Source organism: Nyctereutes procyonoides, unplaced genomic scaffold (genome assembly GCF_905146905.1).
Source record: "Nyctereutes procyonoides isolate TBG_1078 unplaced genomic scaffold, NYPRO_anot_genome, whole genome shotgun sequence".
NCBI classification, from domain to species: Eukaryota; Metazoa; Chordata; class Mammalia; order Carnivora; family Canidae; genus Nyctereutes; species Nyctereutes procyonoides.
The window spans coordinates 10,340,001-10,365,142 of NW_026575044.1; the positions used below are offsets into that span (position 1 = coordinate 10,340,001).

The window sequence follows — 25,142 nt, forward strand, 5'->3', positions numbered from 1 at the left end:
CAGGGGATAGAGACCAAAGCGTCTTCTTCTACTTTCTCATTGTTCTTGACTCCAAGCAATAACATCACAAAATGCCCACAGTAGTTGTAGTCCTCTGCTGGTAAACTGTTTTTTTTTTTTTTCCAGCCACAAGACCCAGTGGTTCTGGAACATTTCTACAACATGCACACATACATGTTCACCTCCACCCCTGCCTTTTTAAGTAGGAGACACAGATGCCTGTGCCCACAACTGCTTGAAAGAAGGGATGTGGTCTGGCTGTTTTAGAATCTGGGCCATGGCCACAGCCAGCAATATTCTCTTATCTGAGTACATTCTTCTCTGATCTCTAATATCAATAAAATAGTAAGTAAGCTTTACACAATCCCTCCATTGCAATGTGAACATTTTAAAAAAGATTTTATTTACTTATTTATTTGAAAGAAAGAGAGAGAGCATAAGCAGGAGGAGCAGCAGAGGGAGAATGAGAAGCAGGGTCATGGGACTCAATCTCAGGACCCTGAGATCATGACCTGAGCTGAAGGCAGACACTTAACTGACCAAGTCACCCAGCGGCCCTGGTAATAGATATATTTGTATAATTTATATAATTTTTACTCCTGGGAAAGATGCACATACTAACATAGTATGATTTCAGACAGTAAACAATATTCTCATACAGTTCATTTCTCATAAGAAAGGAGTAAAAATTATTACACTTACAAGGGTTAGGGGAGCTTTAGGCCAAAAATGTAGTTTGACCAGTAGTTTCTGAAAACATTGGGACCATACTAATCCCAGAAAAATTCCCTCTTGCTGTGTGTTAAAACTATCTTTTAAATAATCGGGATGTGGGGCATCTGGGTGGCTCAGTTGGTTAAAGTTTTGGCTCTTGGTTTCAGCTCAGGTCATGAGCTCACGGGTCATGGACCTCCATGCTCAGTGGGGAGTCTGCTTGAGATTCTCTCCCTCTGCCCCTCCCCCCACTCATGCATGCATGCTCAAGCTGTCTCTCTAAAATAGATAAATCTTTTTTAAAAAATGAAATGTAATTGGCATACAATATTATATTAGGTTCAGGTGAAAAACATAATGATTTGATATTTGTATACATTGTGAAATGATCACCAGAATTAGTCTTTTTGATAAAAGTCATTCTAACTTGTGTGAGGGGATGTCTCATTGTGGTTTTGGTTTGCATTTCACTGGTGATGACTGATGTTGAGTGCCTTTACATATAGCTATTGGCTATTTGCATATCTTTGGAAAAACTGCCTATTCAGTTCCTCTGCCCATTGGCTCATTGGATTTTTGTGTGTGTGTTTGCTTTGGGTTTTTTTTTTAAGATTTTATTTATTTATTCATGAGAGGGAGAGAGAGAGAGAGAGAGAGAGAGAGAGAGAGAGAGAGAGAGAGAGAGGCAGAGACAAAGGCAGAGGGAGAAGCAGGCTCCAAGCAGGGAGTCTGATGTGGGACTCAATCCCAGGACCCCAGGATCACGCCTTGGGCTGAAGGCGGCGCTAAACCGCTGAGCCACCCGGGCTGCACTTGGGTTTGGTTTTTGATTTTTTGCTTTTGTTTGTTTGTTTGCTATTGACTTGTATGAGTTCTTCATCTATTTTAGATATTAACCTCTTACGAGATACATGATGTGCAAACATTCTCTATTTCATATGTTTCCATTTCATTTTGTTGATGATTTCCTTTATGTGCAGAAGTTTTTTGTTTTGATATAGTCCTACTTATTTACTTTTGGTTTTGGTGTCAAATCCAAAACATCATTATTGAGACCGATATGTGGAAGCTTACCACCTTTGTTTGTTTCTAGAACTTTTATGGTTTCAGCCATTATGTTCAGGTTTTTAATACATTTCAAGTTAATTTTTGTGAGTGGTTGAGGTTGGGGTCCAGTTTCATTTGTCACATTTCATGTGGTTGTTCAGTTTCCCCAACACCATTTACTGAAAACATGATCCTTTCCCCATTGCCTATTTGTGGCTCCTTTGTCATAGATTATTGACCATATACACATGGGTTTATTTCTGGGCTCCCTATTCTGTTCCACTGATCTAGGTAGGTTGCCTTTCTATGTTCTTGATTATTTCCTTTGCTATGCAAAAGCTTTTTAGTTTGATGTAGTTCTAATTGTTTTGCCTTGGTTTCCCTTGTCTGAGGTCACAAATCCATAAAAATATTGCTAAGACCATTATCTCAGAGTTTACTGCCTATGTTTTCTTTTAGGATTTCTATAGATTCAGTTATCACTTTTAGGTCTGTAACCCATTTCAACTTAATTTTTCTGTATAGTGTAAGAAAATGGTTCACTTTCATTCTTTTTCATGTAATTGTCAGTTTCTCAGTGCCATTTACTGAAGAGATTGTGTTTTCCCCTATTGTATAGTCTTGCCTCCTTTGTCATAGATGAACTGACCATTTAAGCGTGGGTTTATTTCCGGCTCTATACTCTGTGCTTTTGATCTTTGTGTATTTATAATTTGAGAAGAATGGATATTAACTCTTCTTTAAATATTTGGTAGAATTCACCTGGGAAGCCATTTGGTTGTGTACTTTTCCTTTGTTGGGAGTTCTTTAATTACCAATTCACTTTTGTTACCAGTGGTCAGTCTGTTCCGATTTTTTCTTTCTGATTCAGTCTGGAAGGTTGTGTTTCTACAGATATATTCATTTCTTATAGGTTGTCCAATTTGTTGGCTTGCAATTTCTTGTAATAGTCTCCTGTAATTCTTTGTATTTCTCTGATGTCTGTTGTAACTTCCGTCTTTCTGATTTTACATATTTGAGCTCTCTCCTTCTTCCTGATGAGTCTGGCTAAAGATCTATTAATTTGTCTATCTTTTCAAAGAACCAGCTCTTAGTTGCACAGACATTTTCTATTTTTTAAGTCTTTATTTCATTTATTTTGCCTCTGATCTTTATTATTTCCTTCCTTCTACTAAATTTGGCTTTTGTTTGTTCTTTTTCTAGTTCCTTTAGGAGTAAGGTTAGGTTGTTTATTTAATATTTTTCTTGTTCCTTGACTTAGGCCTGTGTCACTATAATCTTCCCTCTTAGAATTGCTTTTGCCGCATCCCAAAGATTTTGACCCTTTGTGTTTCCATTTTCATTTGTCTCCATGTATTTTTTTATTTCCTCTCTGATGTTGGTCCATTGGCTGTTTAGTAACATGTTGTTTAGCATCCACCTGTTTATGTTTTTTCCAGTTTTATTCTTGTAATTGATTTCTGGTTTCATACCATTGTGGTCAGAAAAGATGCTTGCTATGATTTCAAACTTCTTAAGTTTCTTGAGGTTTGTTTTGTGGGCTAACATGAAATCTATCCTGGAGAATGTCCCATGTATGCTTGAGAAGAATGCGTATTCTGCTTCTTTAAGATGAAATGTTCTGAATATAGCTGTTAAGTCCCTCTTGTTATGCGTCATTCAAAGCCACACTTTCCTTGTTGATTTTCTGTCTGAATGATCTGTCTACTGACATAATTGGGGTGTTAACGTCCCCTTCTATAATTGCATTACTGTCAGTTTCTCCCTTTATGTCTCTTAATATTGGCTTTATATAGTTAGGTGCTCCTATATTGGGTGCATAGAGATTTACAATTGTTATATCCTCTTGTTGGACTGTTTACTTTATCATTATATAGTGCCTTCTTTGTCTCTTCTTACAGTATTTGTTTTAAAGTCTATTTTGTCTGGGGTGCCTGGGTGGCTCAGTCAGTTGAGCATCTGACTCTTGATTTCAGCTCAGGTCATAATCTCAGAGTGCTGGGATGGAACACCAAGTAGGGCTCTGTGCTCAGTGGGGACTTGAGGATTTTCTCTCTCCCTCTGCTCCTTCCCTGCTTGCATGTTCTCTCTCTCTCTCAAATAAATAAATCTTAAGAAAAAATAAAGTCTATTTTGTTTGATAGAACTACTGTTACTCTAGCTTTATTTCCCCCCCACTTCCATTCACCTAGAATATTTTTTCCATCTTTGTGCTTTCCATCTATAGGTGTCTTTGGATCTACAGTGGAGTCCCTTGTAGGCAGCATATACATGGGTCTCATTTTTTTCACCCATCTAGTTACATCATGTGTCTTTTGATTGGAGTATTTAGTCCATTTACATTTAAAGTAATTATTGATTGGTATGCACTTCTTGTTATTCAGACATTGTTTTCTAATTCTTCTCTGTTCCTTTCTTGTTCTTTTCTTGTGATTTGATAACTTCCTTTAGCATTGTGCTTGGATTTCTTTCTCTTTATTTTTTGTGTATCTATCATAGGATTTGGGTTTGTGGTTACATGAGAATCACATGTAATATTTGATGTATATAGCAGTCTATATTAAAGAGATGATTGCTTATGTTTAAGCACATTCTGAAAGCTCTCAATTTTACTCCCTCTCCATGTTTTATGTACATGACATCCTATTTCATATTTTTAAAAAGTTTTATTTATTTATTCATGAAAGACACACACACACACACAGAGAGAGAGAGAGAGAGAGAGAGAGAGAGGCAGAGACATAGGCAGAGGGAAAAGTAGGCTCCATGCAGGAAGCCCGTTGTGGGATTTGATTCTGGGACTCGGGGACTTACGCCCTGAGCCAAAGGTAGACGCTCAACTGCTGAGCCACCCAGGCATCCCCATATTTCACATTTTTTAAGTTTTGTGTTTTCCTTAACTCATTTCTTAAAATATAAATTACTTTACTACTTTTTTTTACCTTTTTAAAGATTGATTATTTATTTATTTATTTATCTGAGAGAGAGAGAGAGAGAGAGAGAGTACAATCAGGGGGAGGGGCAGAGGGAGAGGTAGCAGCAGACCCCCCCACAGAGCAGGGAGCTCAACACAGGACTTGATCCCAAGACCCTGGAATCGTGACCTGAGCTAAAGGCAGGTGCTTAACCAACTGAGCCACCAGGTGCCCTATTTTTATTTTTTAACTTTTATACTGGCTTTATTATAAGTAATTGATCTACTACATTTATTATATATTTGCCTTTGCCAGTGAAAATTTTCCCTTTTATTAATTTCTTCTATTTATGGTGTTTTCTTTTCCAGTTAAAGAATCCTTTTAACATTTCTTATAAGGCTGGTTAAGTGCTGATCAACTTTTTCATTTTTAATTTTTGTCTGGAAAACTCTCTCTCCAGTTCTAAATAATAATCTTGCCAGGTATAAAATTCTTGGTTGTAGGGTTTTTCCTTTCTGGCATCATCATGCCACTCACTTCTGGCTTGCAGTTTCTGCTGAAAAATAAACTGATAGCATTTTGGGGTTTCCTTTGTATAAAACATTTTGCTTTCTTCTTGCTCTTCTTTAGATTATCATTAATTTTTGATATTTTAATAATTAAATGCCTTGGTATGAGCCTCCTTGGGTTCATCTTGTTTGGGGCTCTCTACGCTTCCTAGACCTGGATGTCTGTTTTCTTCCCAGGGATTAGGGAAGTTTTAGCTATTATTTCTTCAAATAACTTTTTTGCCCCTTCCTCTCTCTCTTCTCTTTCTGGGACCCCAATAATGCAAATGTTAGTATGCTGAATGTTGTCCCAGAGGTCTCACAACCTATGCTCATATTTAAAATTCTTTTTTTTTGTTATAATTGCTGTTCAACTGGGTGGTGGAAAGGATCTTCTGCATCCTCTGATCTGTTGATCCCTCCTAATATCTGTTTCATTTGCTATTGTATTCTTCTCTTCAGCTCTAATTGGTTTTAAAAGATATTTTCTGTCTCTTTTTTGACATTCTCCCTGTGTTCATCCATTCTCCTGAGTTTGGTGAGCATCTGAGGAACAATACGTTGAACTCTTTATCAGGTGTATTGCTTATCACCATTTCATTTAAGTTTTTTCCTGAGGTTTTAACTCATTCTTTCATTTGAAACATATATATGTATGTCCCCATTTGTCTTACCCTTTGTGTTCCTTTTTGTTTATTACGTAGTCAGTTATGTCACCTGGTCTTGAAAATAGTGGCTTTATGTATAGGATGTCCTGCAGGGCCCAGTAGCACAACCTTCTCTGGTTGGCAGAACCAGGTGGTCTAGGGATGGCTGTTGGCTAACATTCCTACAGATCCCTGACCGTCTAACACATCATATAAAACTAGTCAATAAACCTTCACATATAGTGCTTTTCAAACTACTGCTTCTGTGCAGGGTCTCAAATTGTGTTCTATGGTGTGCTGGATCTTTAAGAGGGGAACCTCAGTTTCTTATAACCCTCAGGCTCTCCCAGAGTTAAGGCCTGCTGATTTTCAAAGCCAGGTGTTATGGGGGCTCATTCTTGCCATTCAGGTCTCCAGGGCTAGGGATGCCCACTGTGGAACTCCATCCTTTCAATCATTGGGGAGAACTTCTGTACCTGTGATATCCTTCTTATCTGAAGGTTTCTGTACCTGAGGCTTGTTTCCCCAACGTGCCTCTGCCCCTCTTTCTCAGTGTGAGTTTCTAGTTTGGGACTATTATATATAAAGTTGCGAAAGACACTTGCAGATGGTTGTTTGTTAGGGCATATGTTTGTTTCTCTCAGAATTGCTGGATTATATGGTCAAGTGTATGCATAACTTTTGAAGAACATGCTTATTTTCCAAGATAACTCAACATTTTTACAATGCCCTAAGTACTATATTAGAGTTCCAATTGGTCCACGTGTATAGCAATACTTCATATTGTCAATTTTTAATTTTTGTCATTCTTATTGACGTGTAGTAGTATTTCATTTTGGTGTTAACTTGCATTTCCCTAACTGAAAAAGTCTGATACTTTTTCATTGGTTTTTCACATATACTTTAATGAAGCCTCTGATCAAATCTTTTCCCTTAAAAAAATTCACTTTTCTTTTTTTAAAAAAATATTATTTATTAGTGAGAGACATAGAGAGATAGAGGCAGAGACACAGGCAGAGGGAGAAGCAGGCTCCCTGTGGGGGGGAGCCCAATGTGGGACTCCATCTAGGACCCCAGGATCACACCCTGAGCCTAAGACAGACACTCAACCACTGAGCCACCCAGGTGCCCCTGACTTGTTTTTCTTTTTTAATATTAAGTTGTAGGAATTCATTAAATATTTTGGTAATTTATCTGTTTTATAAATATTTTCTTTCTTTGTGGCTAGCCTTTTCATGCTATTGTTGGGATGCTGTAAAGAGCAAAAGTTTGTTTTTTCACCAGTCTCATTTATTATTTTCTTTTATTACAATTGAACTTAAAACATAAATATTTTTTAAGGTTTGTGTCCTACCTAAGATATCTTTCAAATCTGATACCACAGAAACTTTCTCCTTTCTTTTAGAGGTTTTATAATTTTAGCTCTGTTGGGTCTATGTTCCATTCTGAGTCCATTTTTATATGGTATGAGGAAAAGATGAAAGGCCATACTTTTCCACATGGATGTCTGATATCATTTGTTGAAAGGCTTTAATTTTGAAGAACAATGTCACCTCTATTAGTTTGCTAGGGTTGCCATAGCAAATTGCCACAAAATGGGTGACTAAAAACAAAAGAAAATTATTTTCTTGATTCCGAAGGCTGAAAGTCCAAAATCAAGGTGCTGGCAAGGCCATGCTGTCTGAAGGATCTAGGGAAGAATCCTTCCTTAACTCTTCCCAGCTTCTGGTGACTCCCAGCATTCCTTGGCATTCCTTGGCTCATTACCATATAATTCCAATCTCTACCTTCATAATCACATGGCATTCTCCCTGTGTGTATGTCCAGATTTCCCTTATCTTACAAAAATCAGATTTTTTAAAAAAGATTTTATTTATTTATTCATGAGAGACACAGGGAGAGGCAGAGGGAGAAGCAGGCTCCATGCAGGTCTCAATGCGGGACTTGATCCTGGGTCTCCAGGATCAGGCCCTGGGTTGAAGGCAGGTGCTAAACCGCTGAGCCACCCGGGCTGCACCCCAAAATTAGATTTTAAGCCCACTCTAATCTAGTATGGCCTAATTCTTACCTAATCACTTCTGCCAATATCTTATTTCCACTTAAGGTTACATTCTAAGGTATTGAGTAGATACAGATTTTGGGGAAACACTATTCAACCCATTACAGCACCATCACAAAAAGAATGACAATATATGAGGATCTATTTTTGAATACTTTATTCTATTCCATTGATCTATATTTCTATCTTTTAACCAATACCATTCTGTCTTGACTACTGAAGCTCTCTAGTGGGTTTTAAGTTCTTCAGGTTTCAGGGTCTTTCAAAATAATTTTGGCTATCAGGGCACCTGGGTGGCTCAGTCAGTTGAGTCTCTGACTCTTGATTTTGGCTTGAGTCATGATCTCAGGGTTGTGGGATAGAGCCTCACATTGGGCTCTGTACTCAGTGTGTGGAGTTTGTCCCTCTCCTTCTGTTTGCCCACCCCCAAAAAAATGAATGGATGAATGAATGAATGAATGAATGAATGACTAAAATCTTTAAAAAATAATTTGGCTATTCTAGGTCTTTAACAATCTCATGTAAATTATTGAAATAATTTATCAATTGTTTAAAAAAACTCCTGGGATTCTGGTTGAATTGCTTTGAATCAATCAATCATCAATTTGAATTCTTAATAATATTGAAACTTCTAATGCATTTATGTCTTCCTTTCGGTAATGTTTTATAGTGGATAGCTTTTGCATGTATTTTGTTAGATTTATTCTTAAAGTATTTCATGTTTTTAGTATTATTGCAAATATTTTACAATTTCACTTTCCAGTTGTTCACTGCTAATATTGAAAATACTATTGATTTTTGTATATTGACTTTGCTAAACACAACTATGAACTATAGTAGCCTTTTTGTTGTTGATGATTTCTTAGGGTTTTTTTTTTACATAGGTAATGATGTCATCTAAAAATAGTTTTACTTATTCCTTTTTTAATCTGCATATCATTCATCTTCTATTCATTATCTTCTTGCCCTGGCCAGGACTTGCAGTAAATGCTGTTTACCTCTTGCCTTGTCCCCAGTCTTAGGGGAAACACATTCAGTGCTTCACTATCAAATAGGATGTTACCTATGTGCTTCAGGGAAGGTTTATTTCCAGGAAGTTTCCTCCTATTTTAATTTTGCTGAGAGTTTTAATTTTGATTGGGTATTGAATTTTGTAAAATGTTTTTTCTGCATCTGACCATATATGCTCCCCCCATTCTGATCATATGACGAATTACATTGATACTCAAATATTAAACCAATCGTACATTCCCAGGAAAAGTCCTATTTGATAGAAATATAATCTAAGAAAATACTAAATGAGACTTAAAAAATATTTTATTTATTTATTTGACACACAGAGAGAGCACAAGCAGAAGGAGGAGCAGAGGGAGAGGGAGAAGTAGGCTCCCTGCTCAGTGCCTCAATCCCAGGACCCTGAGATCATGACCTGAGCCAAAGGCAGACATCTAACTGGACAAAATCACCCAGGCACCCCATACATAAAGTCTTAAAAAAAATGTATGGATTAAAAAAAATGTATGGATATTGTTGGATTCTATTTGCTGAAATGTTGTTAATTTTTGTGTCTCATGATGGATATTGGTCTGTAGTGTTTTTGTAATCTTTGGCTGGTTTTGGTGTAATACTGGCCTCAAAAAAATGAATTTTCTTCTGTCAGGTCTAAGATTTCTTTTTTTTTTTTTTTAAGAATTCTTATTATTTCTTCCTTTGGTAGAATTCATAGCAAAGGCATCTGGGCCTAGAGTTTTTTTCTAAGGAGGTTTTTAAATATAAATTCAATTTTTTTAGGGCTACTTGAATTATCTGTTTTTGTGTGAACTTCAGTAGCTTGTGTCATTTCATCTAACTTGTTGAATGTATTGGCAATAAGTTTTTCATAATATTCTCCTCTTTTTTAAATGTCTATAAAATCTGCCTTGATGATTCTCTTTCATTTCTCATCTTGGTACTGATGACTGGTTTGGCCAGAAGTTCAATTTCATTGATATTTTGAAAGGATTAGCTTTGAGTTTCATCCATTTTCTTATTATTTTATTGTTTTGTATTAATTATTGTCCTTATTTCTTCCTCTGCTTGCTTTGTGTTTAATTTGCTCTTCTTTTTCTAAATTATTAGATGGAAGACTAGAATGTTGACTTGAGATTGTGCTTCTCTAATAACAATGCTATATAATTGCTCTAAGCCTTCCTTTAGTTATGTCCCACAAATTTTGATAAAGCTTAAAATTTTTCTTTTAAAAATATTTATTTATTTGAGAGAGAGAGAGAGAGAGAGAAACATGGTGGGGGGAGGAGCAGAGGGAGAGGGAGAAGCAGACTCCCCATTGAGCGGGGAGCCTGAGGTGGGGATCAATCCCAGGATTCTGAGATCATGACACAAACCAAAGATAGACACTTAACCTACTGAACCATCCAGTAGGTTCCATCCAGTGCCTCTAAATTTCTTATTCAAAGTACTTGCTAATTTTGCTTGTGGTTTATTCCTTGGCCTATGGATTATTTTCTAATTATTTGTGGATTTTCCTAATATCTCTTATTTCTTTCTAGTTTGGTGGCCTGAGAACATATTCTGTATTATTTCAGTTATCTTACATTATTGAGAGTAGTTTTATGACCTGGAATATGGTTTATTGTAATGGAGGTTTTGTGTTCACATGAAAGAATGTGTAGTACTGTGGTTGGGTGGAGGATAGCACCAAGTGTTCTCTGACACAGTGGTCAGTTAGGCTGATGGTGTTGATCTGGTCTTCAATTTATTACTGATTTTTGGTTATTTGTTCTATCCATTACTCAGAGAGGAGCAATGAAATCACTAATGACAGTTATAGATTTGTCTGTTCCTCCCTCAATTTCTAGCGGTTTCTGCTTCACGTACTTTGAAGTTCTAATATTACATACATACCTTTTTAGGATGGTATATTTCCTCAATGAATTATCATTACAGAATGTTTCTTGTTCTGAGGCCTACTTTATGTGATGTAAATATGTCCTCTATAGTTTTCTTTCATAGCATTTATATGGTAGTGTCCATATTTAAATTGGGTTCCTATAGAGAGATACAGTAGGATCCCACTTTTCATATCAAATCTGATAATTTCTGACTTTTAGTTGGCACATTTATTTACATCTGCTATAATAACTGTGATATGGCTGGCATTAAGCCTATCATCTTCCTATTTGTATCCTACTTTTTTTCTATCTCCATTTTATATTTCCCCTGCTATATTTTAGATTGAGTGCTTCATAATCCCATTTCCCCACAATTGATTGGTGGTGAGGGAAGATGTTTGAAAAAAATGATAGTTGAAATTTTTTCAAATTTGATCAAAACTATACACACCCAGATCCAAGAAACTCAATGAGCTTTGTCCAGATTGAAATGACCTCCTCTCCATTTGTACCCCATTGTATCCCATATTCTTATCCCAGAACATGTAACATTTCTGAATGAACTTATTTGCCTGTCACTCTGTACCAATTTGTGGGCAACTTTAAGATGGAATAATACACGGCACGTGATAAATACTTAAAACAAGACTTCTCAAATGCTGAGCACATCACAAATTTTGCTTATTTCAAACAGGCAAAATATAATTGACTAAACTGACATTTCTTTTTCAAACTATGTCAATACACTGGGAAATCAATTGATTTGAGTTCCTAAAAATTATTTACACAATAGCTGCCCTTTTGGACCTCATGTTTAACATGAAAAAGGAATAAATTTAAAATCAAACTCTCAAATGGAAGTATATATCATAGCATGCTTGCATTAAAAAAATTACACTGTTCTACTGTTACATTTCATTAAAAAACAAACAAAAAAACCCAACCACCTTCCTTTGAAGTTGTGCTTTAAAGCAATTTACCTGGCTTGCAAATTGACTGCTAGGATCAGCTGAAATAAACACGCCATCTTTATCCTTCTGAAATCCATCGTGAGACCAATATGCCAGGTCAAAAGTAAATGTCTTCCTGTGTTCTGGATTCTTAGGGTCTTGTATGGTGGTGGTAGTCCTGGAATGCATGGAAATCACACATTTGCTCCCAGAATTCTTCTCTCTCTATAGTCAAATTACAAATTCACAGTCAGTCATTGTAGTTTTGTCATTTGAATTGTTTTTGCAAGTCTTTATACATATCTCATAAGAAATTGAGCCAGGCACTCACCATTCATTTTATTCTCTGTTATTCTTAGCAGCCGTTACGATAAGCAGCAGCTCTTAAACTTCCTCAGAATTTCTGAAAGGCTTGTCTCTAGTGATAATACTTTTCTGAAAATAGCGTAAGACCCAGCTAGGCTAATAATAATAACTATAGCAACCAAGAGCTTCCCTTTTTATCTCCAGTGAAACTGGTGAAAATTATTCATGAAAAAAAGATAAGGAAAAACAGCCATTTCAAGACACTGGAAATGGTCCTCAGGGCAGACAACCGATGACAAAGTATCTATTCAAGGAAACGTACCACAATTGTTAAGAAAGTTGCGTCTGGTATTTGAAGCAAGACCATTCCCTTTGTCTCCCCTGACAGCTCAGCTAGGTGGAGACTCTACCCCAGACTCCTGGAGCCAATACCACAAGGAATATCCCCAGATATTCCAGCTGGAGGGTTTTTTTCCTTGGCAGGGGCAGGTTATCAGATTTCATATCCCACTCCCATCTGCCTGTTGCCAAGGCTAAGTCCTGGGAGAGACTTGGTGAGAGGTAGCATTCCTTCTTCTAACCAATGCCCATGCATGCAATGGAGGCTCTACTTTGGACGCAACATGCTGAGAATACTAGGGTGCTGGCTGTCCTTGCCCCCACCTCCGAGCTGGGGAGTCCACGCCAGGACAGGTAAGCTGGGAGGATCTCCAGCTGCTGTTTCACATTCAAGTGCTGGGCTTCTAAAACAGGGAGCAGCTTGCCATTGTCTCCACTCCCAAATCCAGAGATCAGCTTTAGACAACCTGTCTGGGGGGGATAGCAACTAATGTCTTCTCCAGAAAACTGATATCATTTGCTCTTTCAGAGAAGCTTGATCCTAGGGGCACACTCAAGAACAGAAATTGTGATGAAAGGCAACTGGGAGGAGGGTTGTTGTTAGATTAAATTACAGTCTCTCTAGTTTGCAGAGGTTGTGGGGCAGAGGAGGGGGAGCAGGTGCTGGGAAATAACACAGCTGGGACAAACCCACCTGGAGAAAAAAAAATATCAATCACTGAAACAGTTCCTTTTAAAGGAACCAGATTATGATCACATTAGTTAAGAGTAATTTATGCCTCTAGGACATTGTTGGAAACAGAGCAGTCAGTCATCAATCAGCAGAATAGAACAGCTTCGCGTGGTCAAGAGAGGAATGAGCCCTATCCAAACCAGTGTTACCCAGGGTGACAGGGCATACCCAAAGCTGTGCCCTCCAGAGGTGGGGGGATGGACTTCACTGCAATAATCCAACCAGTCACTAAACAAATAACCAAGTAACAATAATAAACTACACAGGGGTGGGCGAATCAGTTTCCAGATTTGCTATACTGTATTACCTAAAGTGTCTAGTTTCTGTTGAAAAATGAGGAGGCTGCAAAGAAACAGGAATTTCCCTATTCACTGGGAAAATGACAGTGACCAGTGATGACCAGATGCCAGACTTCTCAGCAGTGTCCTTATAGGAAGCATTATAAACATAAGGAACTGAAGGAAACCATGATTAAAGAAATAAAGGATTATAATGGATACTATGAACCACTGGGTACCAACAAGTTAGATAATTTAAATGGGCAAATTCTTAAACACAGAACTCCTGAAACTGACTCCAGAAACAGACAATCTGAATACACCTATAACAAGAGATTGAAGTAGAAAGAAAAAGAAAAAAAGCCTAGATGGTTTGAATGCTGGTTTGAATTCCTACCAAAACTTTAGAATATCAATTCTTCATAAACTCTTCCAAAAAATAGAAGAGGGAATACTTCCCAAACCTACTTTTATGAAGGCAATGTTACCTCTATACCAAATCCAGGCAAAAACATTACAAGAAAATGGAAATACAGATCAATTTCCCTTATGAGTATCAATGCAAGAATCCTCAATAAATTATTAGCAAACCAAATCCAGCAACATGTAAAAAGAATTATATGTCATGCCAAATGTGATTTATCCAAGGTTATAAGGTTGATTTAACATCTGAAAATGATTGTATTAATGTTTTTTATTTTCTATATTTGATAATGCATTGACATCCTGGGGCCTAAAAAAACTGCCCCTCCAGGGCTAATAGATTCCTAGAGATAGTAAGCAACTTGCCTTTCATGTAAACCAACCAATCCAAAGTCCATACCAAACTCTCATACATCAAGCCAATATTTCCCATGCCCTAAATCACCCAGGGCCAGGTACCTGACTAGAGACTACCTCTCTATGGACTCTAGCCCAGAGTCCATTGAAATTACTCAAACTATATAATCCTAAACTTACTCAAACTTCCCCATTATGCCTGCCCATTCCTTCCTGCAGAAACCAAAATAAGGCTGTGGGCTATGCTCCTTCTGTCATTTGCCTGACCTTGATACTTCCTCTGTGTGGCATGCTCCATTTTCTTGAGAACGTTAAGGCAGTTGTTTCTATGTCTGTCACCTTACTATACTTGATTAAAGCAAATCTCTGGCAACTTTAAGGTAATGACTTCATGAAATAGATCAATAGAATGAAAACCAAAAATCACGTACCATCTCAATAGATGTAGAAAATGCATTTAGCAAAATCTAACACCCTTTCATGATAAAAACACTCCAGGAATTAAGAAATGGAATTCTTCTGGTAAAGAGCATCTATGAAAGACCCACCATCGGTATCCAAATAATTAATGGTCAAGACTGAATGTTACATGCTAAGATCAAGTAGAAGACAAGGATTTCTACTTTTAACACTTCTATTCAATATTGTATTGGAGGATCTAGGGCAAATAGGCAGGAAAAAAGAAATTAAAGGTATCTGCATAGGAAAGGAATAAATAAAATTATCTCTTTGCAGAGGACAGGATTTATAGAAAATCCTAAGGAATTCTCTAAAAAAACTATTAGAACTAATAAAGGAGTTCAGTAAGGTTGTAAAACATAAGATCAACACACAAAAATCAATTACATACACTTGAAAGGAACAATCTGAAAATGAAATGGAAAAGTTCCATGTCTAATAGTATCAAAAGGAACAAAACACTTAGGAATAGTTAACAAAAGAAGTACAAAACATATCTTCTGAATACTACAAGACATTGTTGAATGAAACTAAAGATGATTTAAAAATTGGGAAAACACCCCATGCTCATAGATCAGACTTAGCATTGCTAAGAAGATAACACTCTCCAAATTGATGTACAGATTCAGTGAAATCTCTATCAGAATCCCACCTGATTCTGTGTAGAAATTGATAAGCTAATTGTAAAATTAAATGGAACTGGAAGACACCCAGAACAGCCAAAACAGTCTTGAAAAAGAACAAAGCAGGATTCACAATTCCCAATTTCTCAACTTAGTACTAACCAAACAGTGACTAAGGCAGTAGTGTAATACTGGCACAACAGACATACAGATTAATATAATGAAATTGAGAGTCTAGAAATCATCCTAGGCCTCTGTGGCCAACTGATTTTCAACAAGGCTATGAAAATGGGGAAAGAAGTGGTCCTGGGAAAACTTGACAGCTACATGCAAAAAAATTGAACTTGGAGTCTTACTTCATTTTATACACAAAAATTAACACAAAATGGACCAAAGACCTAAACGTAAGAGCTATTAGTACAAAAGAAAACGTAGAAGTAAATATTTGTGACCTTGGATTGGGCAAAGGAGTCTAAGGACACCAAAGCACGAGTTAAAATTTAAAAAAAGACTTCATCAAAATTAAAAACTTTGTGCTTTAAAAGACACCATCAGGGATCCCTGGGTGGCGCAGCGGTTTGGCGCCTGCCTTTGGCCCAGGGCGCGATCCTGGAGACCCGGGATCGAGTCCCACGTCGGGCTCCAGGTGTATGGAGCCTGCCTCTCTCTCTCTCACTGTGTGCCTATCATAAATAAATAAAACAAAAAAAAAATAAAAAATAAAAAAAAAGACACCATCAAGAAAATACCCACAGAATGAGAAAATTTGCATGTTATCTAATAAGGAATTGTATCTATCCAGAACAGCTCAATGTAAAAAGATAACCCAACTTAAAAATGAGTAAGAGATCTAGATAGACATTCAAAGAGGATACGCTAATGGACAATAATATGAAGATACTTGACATTCTTCATCATCAGGGAACTGCAATTCAAAACCACAGGACATCACTTCACACCTAGAATGGCTATAATACAGACTGGTAACTGGGTTGGACTGAAGAAAGTGGAATCCTCATACACGGGCTGGTCGGGTATACCCCTGGTACAGCTGGCTTTGGAAAAATCTGTCAGTTCCTGAAATTACTACTCCATGACTCAGCAATTCCATGCCTGGGTATAAAACCAAAAGAAATAAAAAGATGCATCCACACAAAAACTTACACGTGAATGTTTATAGTAGCATTATTTCCTGCAGAAACCAAAATAAGGCTGTGGAGAAAGCCAACACAACTCAAACATCCACTGAAGAATGGATTAAACAAAATGTGCATGTCCACACAATGGGGTATGATCCAGTCCACAAAGAAATGAAATTTTGATCCATGTTACAACATGGACAGACCTTGAAACCATTATGCTAAGTCACAAGACCAACTCCATTCACCTGACCTGTACAGAACAGGCAAATACGTACAGACTAAGGTTAGATTACCAGTTGCTTAGAACTAAAGGGATAAGGATGGTCAAGCTAACTGGCAGATTCTTGAGGTGATGAAAATTTTAGTTCTGAAATTGGTGAAAATGGCACAAATCTGTGAATCTACTAAAAAGTATTGGATGGTACACTTTAAGCGAGGGAACTATATAGTATGTGAACTATCTCAATAAAACCATTCACAAAAAATTATAGCAGGGGCACCTGGGTGACTCGGTTGGGCATCCGACTCTTGGTTTTGGCTCAGGTCGTGATCTTGCTGTTGTGAGATCAAGCTCTGCACTCCCTGTAGTCTGTGTGACTCTCTTTGCCACCAGCCCCTTCTCCCCCCACATATGGTCTCTCTCTCTCTCAAGAAAAAATTATAGTGGCTACCATCAAGACTCCTTTATTCATCAAGGCAGTGTGTTGATTTGCACGTTATTTCACGTAGGTTTTAGAACCGGTAAGCCTGCAGAGTTCAACATCTCCGCTTTGCACGTAAGGAACCAAGGCTCAGAGAGTTTAGCACCTTCTTCAGAGTCACACAGTGGGTGAGTGAGAAACCCAAGTTCATCTGACCTCAGATTGTGCTTCAAAGGCTTCTGAGAAAGTGCTTCCTCTTATCAGAGTCTCACCAAGTTGGTGCTCTGACCTCACAATGAGGATATAAAGCTAGGAAGTCAGAGATTAAGAGTCCAGGCCACCTGGAGGTGCTCCAGTTGTCCAGGGGTGATCCCTAACTGTTCACCCTCAGGTCTGCTCTCCTCCTTGCTATAGGCTAGCCAACGGTGTGGGTGGGATACAATCAAATGCAATCTTTTTGATGAGGGGACCTAAAAGCCATGTAATTAACTGAGTGCCTACTTGCTCCCCCCATACTGTAAAACTTATAGTTGCTGCCACAGTAGTAAAGGCCAGTGAAAAATACCCCTGGAACAAGTACTTTCAGCGTATTGACGTGTTTGATTACAAAATTGTTTTATTTCCTCCTTTTTCTTGGTTGAAACATTAAACTCCTCACAGTTCTTGGGCTCCTGGTTTGATCAGGAGCCTAAGCCCTGATGAGCTGCGACACTTGAGGTTGTCTGGTTACGCACATAAAGCTATCCAGTACTATACCTGCTGGGCTGCTGAAGCATTTCCTGCCATGCAGATAAATGCCAGGGCACAGGAAATCACTGACACCAACTGAAAACATGCAACATAATCTTAAAAACCGATGGAGAAAAAGCGTCAGGTTGAACAATCTCCAAGTGGGAAACCAGACCTGATACGTGGTCCCCATTACGTTCATCGTATGCCACTCAACACTGGTCACTGACCAGTATGCCCTTGGACATTGTTCTATCTAGCATATTTTTGTTCAAACCTTACTTGCCCCTTGGGTCATCTGAAATGCCTCCCTCTGCAGAGTCTTCATGACCTAGCCAGGTAGAATTGACTAGAACTGATCCATCTCTGGGGGCCCAGACTATTTGCCTTACCACTGTGGTACGTGCTGCCACCACTTACATGATAAGACTGACAGCTGCTTTGTAACCTATCTGCAGCACAGTGTTTGATGCATAGCAGTCGGAAGTTTGCTGACTGGGTCAATTGTTCAGAATTATCTTAAAATTTTTAACTAATGCATGGATAATCAGAGATTACTACAAGGTTCCAGAACAAGCGTGATCTCTATTTTATCCTATGGTGTTGTAGCAACACAGTTGAATGAGTAGTTGGGAGTGGAAGTACACTTCTTAAAAATAGCACGTATCTCCATTCATCAACCCGCACTGGTTTAAGAAATTATTAACTTGACAGTACGCTTCTCTCATCAATGTTTTTATTGAGCTACTTGTGCAAAGGAATGAGGTTACGTGTTTACTAATTATGCAGAGATCTTTAAGTTACTCGTTTAACAAGTTCATTTAAATAAGTTCAATAATTCCATCAGTGACAAGCAGCTTGAATACACGTTTGGTAACTATCATTGGAAAATGAAGAAAATGCAAGTCCCGGTCAAAGTTCCAACAAGGTGGTGGAGCTTTCACCATCACTGACCTGACTGAACGGCCGCACCCGTACCGCTACTCTCACAGTGTCGATACCTGGCAGCGGCGTCGTCGGCATTTCCCATCACTTGTGGTGTTTATTTGGTAGAAAAATAAGGTGGAAAGCACAGTGCTTCTGCTTCACTCGAAAACATTACAAGCTTAGCCAACACAAGCAGTTTGTTTTGAGACAATCAATTATTAATGGTCCATTCATTACACACTATCCATTACTGGTTATAAATTATTTTACAACACTTACTTATTGATGAGTTTTACAGGCTGTCATCAAGCATCACTTAACTGCACCAGTCGTACTCACACAACGTCTTATTTTTCTTTTCCTTCCCTGCCTCATATGCTTCCCCCATCCTCAGTAGTCTGTGCCTGAGGTCTTATGAAAATGTGTCAGTTTTCAAACCTGAATATTAAGGATTTCTGAGGTTTAATAGGAAGCTCTTTTACAGCAAGAATATTATAAAATTTGTTCAGATTTCTCATTCTATGGTTACGAGGCACGCACAAGGTGCACCTAGTAGCCATGACGCAGATTTGACATTTCCCTACCTTCTTAGACCTTCCTAAAGAAATGGCTAGTGAGCAGTGAACCGGTCAATCTAACCTGGATGATTAGTCTCTGAGGAACTCAGAGACTTTAAAGGTAAAGAGCCTTTAAGCTTGCTGAATAAGAAATGCCAACATTGTATTTAACCAATGCATTACTTGGAAAATTACTCATTTGAGGTAGAATATACAAAATCTGTTATAACTAAAAAAAGCGGCAGAATTACATGCCCATTATTTGATTTCAACATAGTAACAGGCAAAAATATATATATATATACATTTTATGATTAGAAATCTCAATCATAGGAGCAAAGTGCATAAATTATAAAATAGCAATTTAAAAAAAAACATCAACAGTTCTTCAGTCATCCTCATTTTAAGGCTGAATACCTTTAACTGTAGCGAAAGAAAATGGGACCAATGCTTACTTGCATTATAAAATCATTATTAAAACAGAAATCCCTTCTCAAAAAGCTAACAGACACAAACTACTGTGAAGTATACACTTTATTTAACATTCCAGTAGTAAGCCATATTTACATATTATATAAATGTATGAAGTCTTAATATAAAATAGAAAAACTGCCCAGACTAAAAGAATCACACTCCTTACGGAGTTATTTTACTTATTGAAGACCTTTTGTTTACAAAAATTTACAGTAATTTATACAAATTATTTTGTTCCAAATTAACGATTTTTAATAATCCACACAATTCTGATGATTTTACAAATTGGTGTTCATTAAAAAGTTGAAAAAAAAATTAGAGCATTTTTCTGCGTAAAACTTGCTTTGGAAAGGAGGACAGCTTCTTCCTGCCCCTTCCTGGAGCTCTTCCTGGTGCTGCTGTTGCTCTTTTAGGTTTGCTCTGGACTTCGTCAATCGGGCTTGGCAAGGGAGAAATCAGCCGGATTTTCACAGGAGGAGGTGACCAGTTACCTTCTTCTTTGATTCTGAAAACAAAAAACAAAACAAAACAAAAACAATTCGAGTAAGAATAAACATATTATGATATAAACTAGAATCCACTTCGCAATTAAATTAAGAAAAAGGCCATTTAGGAGCAGCAGCCTCTCCTGGTGCTTTGGTTTTAGCATTGTTTTTGGTCATATAAGCTAACTGGAAGCTGAATAAAGTCTTCACATGACATTGGTGCCAAGAGAGCCAGCAGGCCTGTGATGTGTGTGAGAAACAGCAACTCACACACTAGTGATCAGTGAGTGTGTCTACTTTCATGATATTAAAGTTTCCTACGTATAAATAAAGCCAAATGCCATGGAAACAGTGTTATTAATTACAGACCAAAGTCTCATTCAGTTTTTAAAGTAAGCTCAAGTGGATTTACTTTGTACTTTTTATGAAATTCAACCACGGCTAAGAATATACCTAGAGAAATTTCCCCATGAATAAATGTAAGATTTTAAGTTTATAATTATTTTTTTATAATTATTTTTTATTAATAGTTATCTACCTTTATTAAGCTGAGGGTGAAACATCTCACTGCCCTCCCCCTAATCCACTGTGCACAGAAGTACCCCGACGACCCTTCCTTAAAAAAGATGGATGGGCTTTCACTGCTGTGTGGAGAGACCTGCCTTCTGTGGTGAGATCCAGCCATCTCCAGGAACCACTGTGCATAAATGCCCCTAAGAATCACCTTTTTCTAAAGAGCTTAATTTCTCTAAGACTCTTCTCAAATCCAATCTATGAAACAAAATGGACAAAAATTAGGCATAAAAAAGGGCGTACTTGCTTGCCTGTCTCGTCTTTGCAGTCCTGGTTGCTTTCACTTCTGGCCTTCCCACACTTTCTACTGATGGAGCATCATCTTCCTATGGGTTAAAAAATTTAAAAGATAAATTATAAGGGAATACTTGAAACCTAAGTAGAATTAGTTCTATCCCAAGTCAAGGAATACAGCCAAACAGGGCTACTGAACTCAGACCTAACAGGTCCCTTTCATCTTTAGCAGAGACTCCAGTCATTTTAGGTGTGCTCTCTATCCCTGTCCCCACACACCCAGTTCATCTCCAAGGCATGTATTTTTCACGTGTTATGTGTCCTTGCTTCTGTCCAAATCCGGGTTCTCTTCATCTTTCATCAAGACCACCAGAGACTAGTTTTCCTCCCTACAATTTATTTTGTACTTCCTTGAATGTGCACATGGCTATTTACCGGTGTGTAAGCAACCTCCACCCTACCCCCACCCACTGCCAGGCCTCTGGCCTCTGCAATCCACTGTCTTCTCTTCCAGGGATGCCTGTTTGCTTTATCTTCTGTCTATAGGGTTATTTGTGCATAACTGATTCTTTTCATACTGTGAAGTAATTAGGTGTGTTTCCAGTTTTTCAATTAAATTGAACTCCTGAAAGGCAAAGTATCTGACCAAGTCATCTCTTTGCCCCTGCAGAGTAACCAGCACACAGCAGACACTTTAAGAAATCTTATGAATGAATCTTGTTAAAAACCAGGGTCTTCTTCTCAATCCCTGAACTGTTTTTATTTTAAGGTTACGTGCAATCGGGTGATACGGTCTGTATGTGACATCCTGGAGAGTCAGGAACCTCTGTTTTACATAGATCTGTTTTAGACCATTCTGATGAGACACTAAAGGTTAAAAGCCTTTCCCCTTTGGGTAATCGAAACTGCAACTTCGGGGATTACTGGGTGGCTCAGCGGTTTCGCGCCTGCCTTTGGCCCAGGGCAAGATCCTGGAGACCTGGGATTGAGTCCCGTATCAGGCTCCCGGCATGGAGCCTGCTTCTCCCTCTGCCTGTGTCTCTGCCTCTCTCTATGTCTATCATAAAAAATAAATAAAAATAAATCTTAAAAAAAAAAAAAAAGAAACTGTAACTTCCAGGAACACACCATCAGTGACATATCGCAGATATGTCCAAAGGGGAGGGTCCCTAGAAGCACAGACAAGGGGATCAGGGGCTTTTGGTATAAATGTCTGCACTTCGAAAACAGATTTACTTTGGAAACACTGCCTAAACAAAGAACATGTTTAAATAAGCATGCAGATAAAATCCGTTTCTTACCAGTTCATCTCCAGCTCTGGATGTGTTAGATGTGGTTTTCTGCCTGGTCCTTAAAGCAGGAGGTGAGAAGACAAACCGAGAAGATAAATCTGAAACTAATTCTTGCAGCTGGGCTGGAGCCTCTATTTTTTTCCCTAAAGAAAGGCAGGGAGAAAAATAAAATAGCACACACTGTATCCATATTCATCTATATATACCTCAGTATCTTTTTTTTTTTTTTTGAAAAGTTTGGAACAAATGACACATGTCAGGAAGACATGGGGAGACACTGGCATCCTGTGGCAGCCATGCCAGGGTGAGAGTAACCACATGGCAAACCCAATGTCCAGGAACATTTAATGCTCCAGACTAAACAGTGCTACATTATATAAATAAAATACAAAAAGACTCAGAATTTTATCATCTCACTAGTTTTAATCTTACTGCTCTTCAAACACTCTCGGGAAGGAAAGCATCAATCTTATATATAGAAGCTGAGCTAGTTTGCTTCATAATCCCTCCTGTTCCAGAAGCAAGGTTTTTATTTACAAAATTATTTTCAAAGAAGACTCAAGTTTTTTCCTTCCAGCTCATTCTGAGCTAGTTATTCGGGTCAAAGAACAACAGAAAAGTTCACATCATAAAGGGAAAAAAGCAAGCAGAAAAAGTAATTAGCATAGAAGAACAGGCTGACAGGAGAATATTCCATAGATAAATAAAAATGGCTTAATTAAGAACTGATTCAAAATATACACAGGCTTTATCTCAGAGTTTGTTTTTGCCATGGGGTCTCCATACTAACAGCAAGTAGCAATGTACTTATGACAGTGGCAGCTGAAACCGTCCACCACAGGTTAAATCCCAGCTTTTGGATTGGGCAAATTAGTTAAACGCCTTTGTGCCTCAGTTTCTATAAAGTGGGATTAATAATAGTACCTATAGAGTTACCATGAAGATCAGAGGATCTGAACAGCATTGGGTGACACACAGTAAGCGTTTTATAGATGTCTGCATTTGTTATGAGGTTACTATTTCAAGAATTTACAGTCATGAAATAAATTCTCAGTCTAGTTGAGCTGTTATTTCACCCACCAGGACAATCAAAACTTCTGTGAGACATCAAATTCTGCTTTTAGAGCACAGGATTCTTAAGAAACACTCGAGGTGAGATCAGATCTAAAACTCATCTCTGCTGCCAGTTGATAAGGGGCAGACACAGAAATAGTTGGGGGTGCTGGTGGAAATCTTCCCCTTTTAGTGTCATAAAGAAATGTATCTAGGTTCTCTCCAGGAAATTAAAACATTGTTTTTCCTCTTTCTAGGTGACCTACAGCAACAGCTGCTCTGGCTTTTCAAAGACCAGCCCATGTTCACCTACAGTTTCCCCTACGTATCAAAGAAATAAATAAGGAAATAAAAACACCCACTATCAGTGCAAACATGCTCAGCCTCCACTGTTTCTTCCACTGGCTTCACTGAGCCAGGTGAGACTTTAGGATACTTCTTGGCAGGTTAATTCCCCATCCTCCTCTCTACGTCTCCTGAGGGTAATTTTTGATGGCTAGGCTTCCAGAGTTCCAAAGCACTAGCTTCAAAACCGGGGATGTGGGCAGCCCGCGTGGCTCAGCGGTTTTAGCACCACCTTCAGCCCGCAATCAAGTCCCACGTCAGGCTCCCTGCAATGGAGCCTGCTTCTCCCTCTGCCTGTGTCTCTGCCTCTCTCTCTGTCTCTCATAGGTAAATAAATAAAAATCTAAAAAATTAAAAATTAAAAAAAAAAACAGGGATGAACTGGTGAAGAGCCGGACTCAGCAGCCAGCAGGTGGGCTCACCCACTCGTGCTGGGTGACATGTGTGCTCAGGAACTGCAACCTCCCCTCACTATAGAAGAGTACCCACACCTCACTGCTGACTTAACATCCACCCCAGTTTAGCCTCAGGCACAGCATAGCCTTCTTAAGTATCTGCTGCTATAGTGACAGAAATTAGATGAGATCCAGGGATATGTCAAGTGTGACATTCTCTTGACCAGGAAAACACCTCTAACTAAACTCTAAGACGGATGTTTGGCTGCCTTCTGGTCATACAGTATCTCTGTGCCCCTTTCTCTGTACTTCTGACAACCCTGCTGCCCCCCCCCAAGCCCTCCACCCCCTGCCAAAAGAACTTTAAGAATACAGCTTAAATGGGCACATGGGCCAGAGGCATAGGAAGAGTGTGGAAGCTGTAACCAGAGGGTGAAAGAACAGAGAAGGCTGGGTATGGTGGTGACCACTTTGTTATGAGAATGCTGCAGGACAGGCCCTGTCCCCTTCATCCTAAAAATGAGAACACCAGATTCAGAAAAGTTAAATGACTTGCTGCCCAGCTACTAAGTGGCAGAAATGAGAGATCTCAGTCCCCAATTTCTCATCCTCATCCCTTCTGATGGGAGAAGATACCTGTTTTTAATACTAGAAAATCTGCAAACAATCCAAATAGCTGACAGAAGAACGTATGAGCAGCTGTGGCCCATCAGCCAGATGCACTGCCACCCAAGAACCCTATCTGTGGGTAAGTAACCAAACAAAATCATGAACACCTGGTTTTTGAAGAGGATTTAAGAGTATCTGAAAATGCTCATGGAGGGGGGGAGACACAGCAGAATAGGTATCTACTGATTCACAAACTGGTTTGTTGGATTTTTAAAAAAACTACACATGCAAATGGAACAAATCTGTGAGTACTGCTTATGGGTCCTTCAGCTGACTAGATATACACTGAATTTCAAATTTTCTATGGCTAGCATGTATTTTATTACAGAAACGAGCA

The 25,142-nt window shown here is 38.4% G+C and overlaps 2 protein-coding genes across 8 annotated transcripts in view; both read right to left on the reverse strand.

Annotated features, from left to right (window-relative positions):
• The window catches only part of LOC129508961 (kinesin-like protein KIF28), a 68,815-nt gene extending 49,991 nt beyond the window's left edge, over nucleotides 1-18,824 (reverse strand). Inside the window, exons 1-2 of the mRNA XM_055324282.1 lie at nucleotides 18,756-18,824; nucleotides 11,802-11,996 (exon numbers count right to left, since the gene is read on the reverse strand). Coding sequence (XP_055180257.1) covers nucleotides 11,802-11,996; nucleotides 18,756-18,824 — 264 coding nt within the window. The remainder of the gene's footprint in view (nucleotides 1-11,801; nucleotides 11,997-18,755) is intronic.
• Nucleotides 18,521-25,142, reverse strand: part of AHCTF1 (AT-hook containing transcription factor 1) — a 77,646-nt gene continuing 71,024 nt past the window's right edge. For all 7 annotated transcript variants that reach the window (XM_055324275.1, XM_055324274.1, XM_055324278.1 and 4 more), the window contains 3 exons: nucleotides 22,353-22,486; nucleotides 21,061-21,143; nucleotides 18,521-20,264 (listed from right to left, as the gene is read on the reverse strand). In XM_055324275.1, the coding sequence (XP_055180250.1) occupies nucleotides 20,075-20,264; nucleotides 21,061-21,143; nucleotides 22,353-22,486 (407 nt within the window). In that variant the 3' untranslated portion in view covers nucleotides 18,521-20,074. The remainder of the gene's footprint in view (nucleotides 20,265-21,060; nucleotides 21,144-22,352; nucleotides 22,487-25,142) is intronic.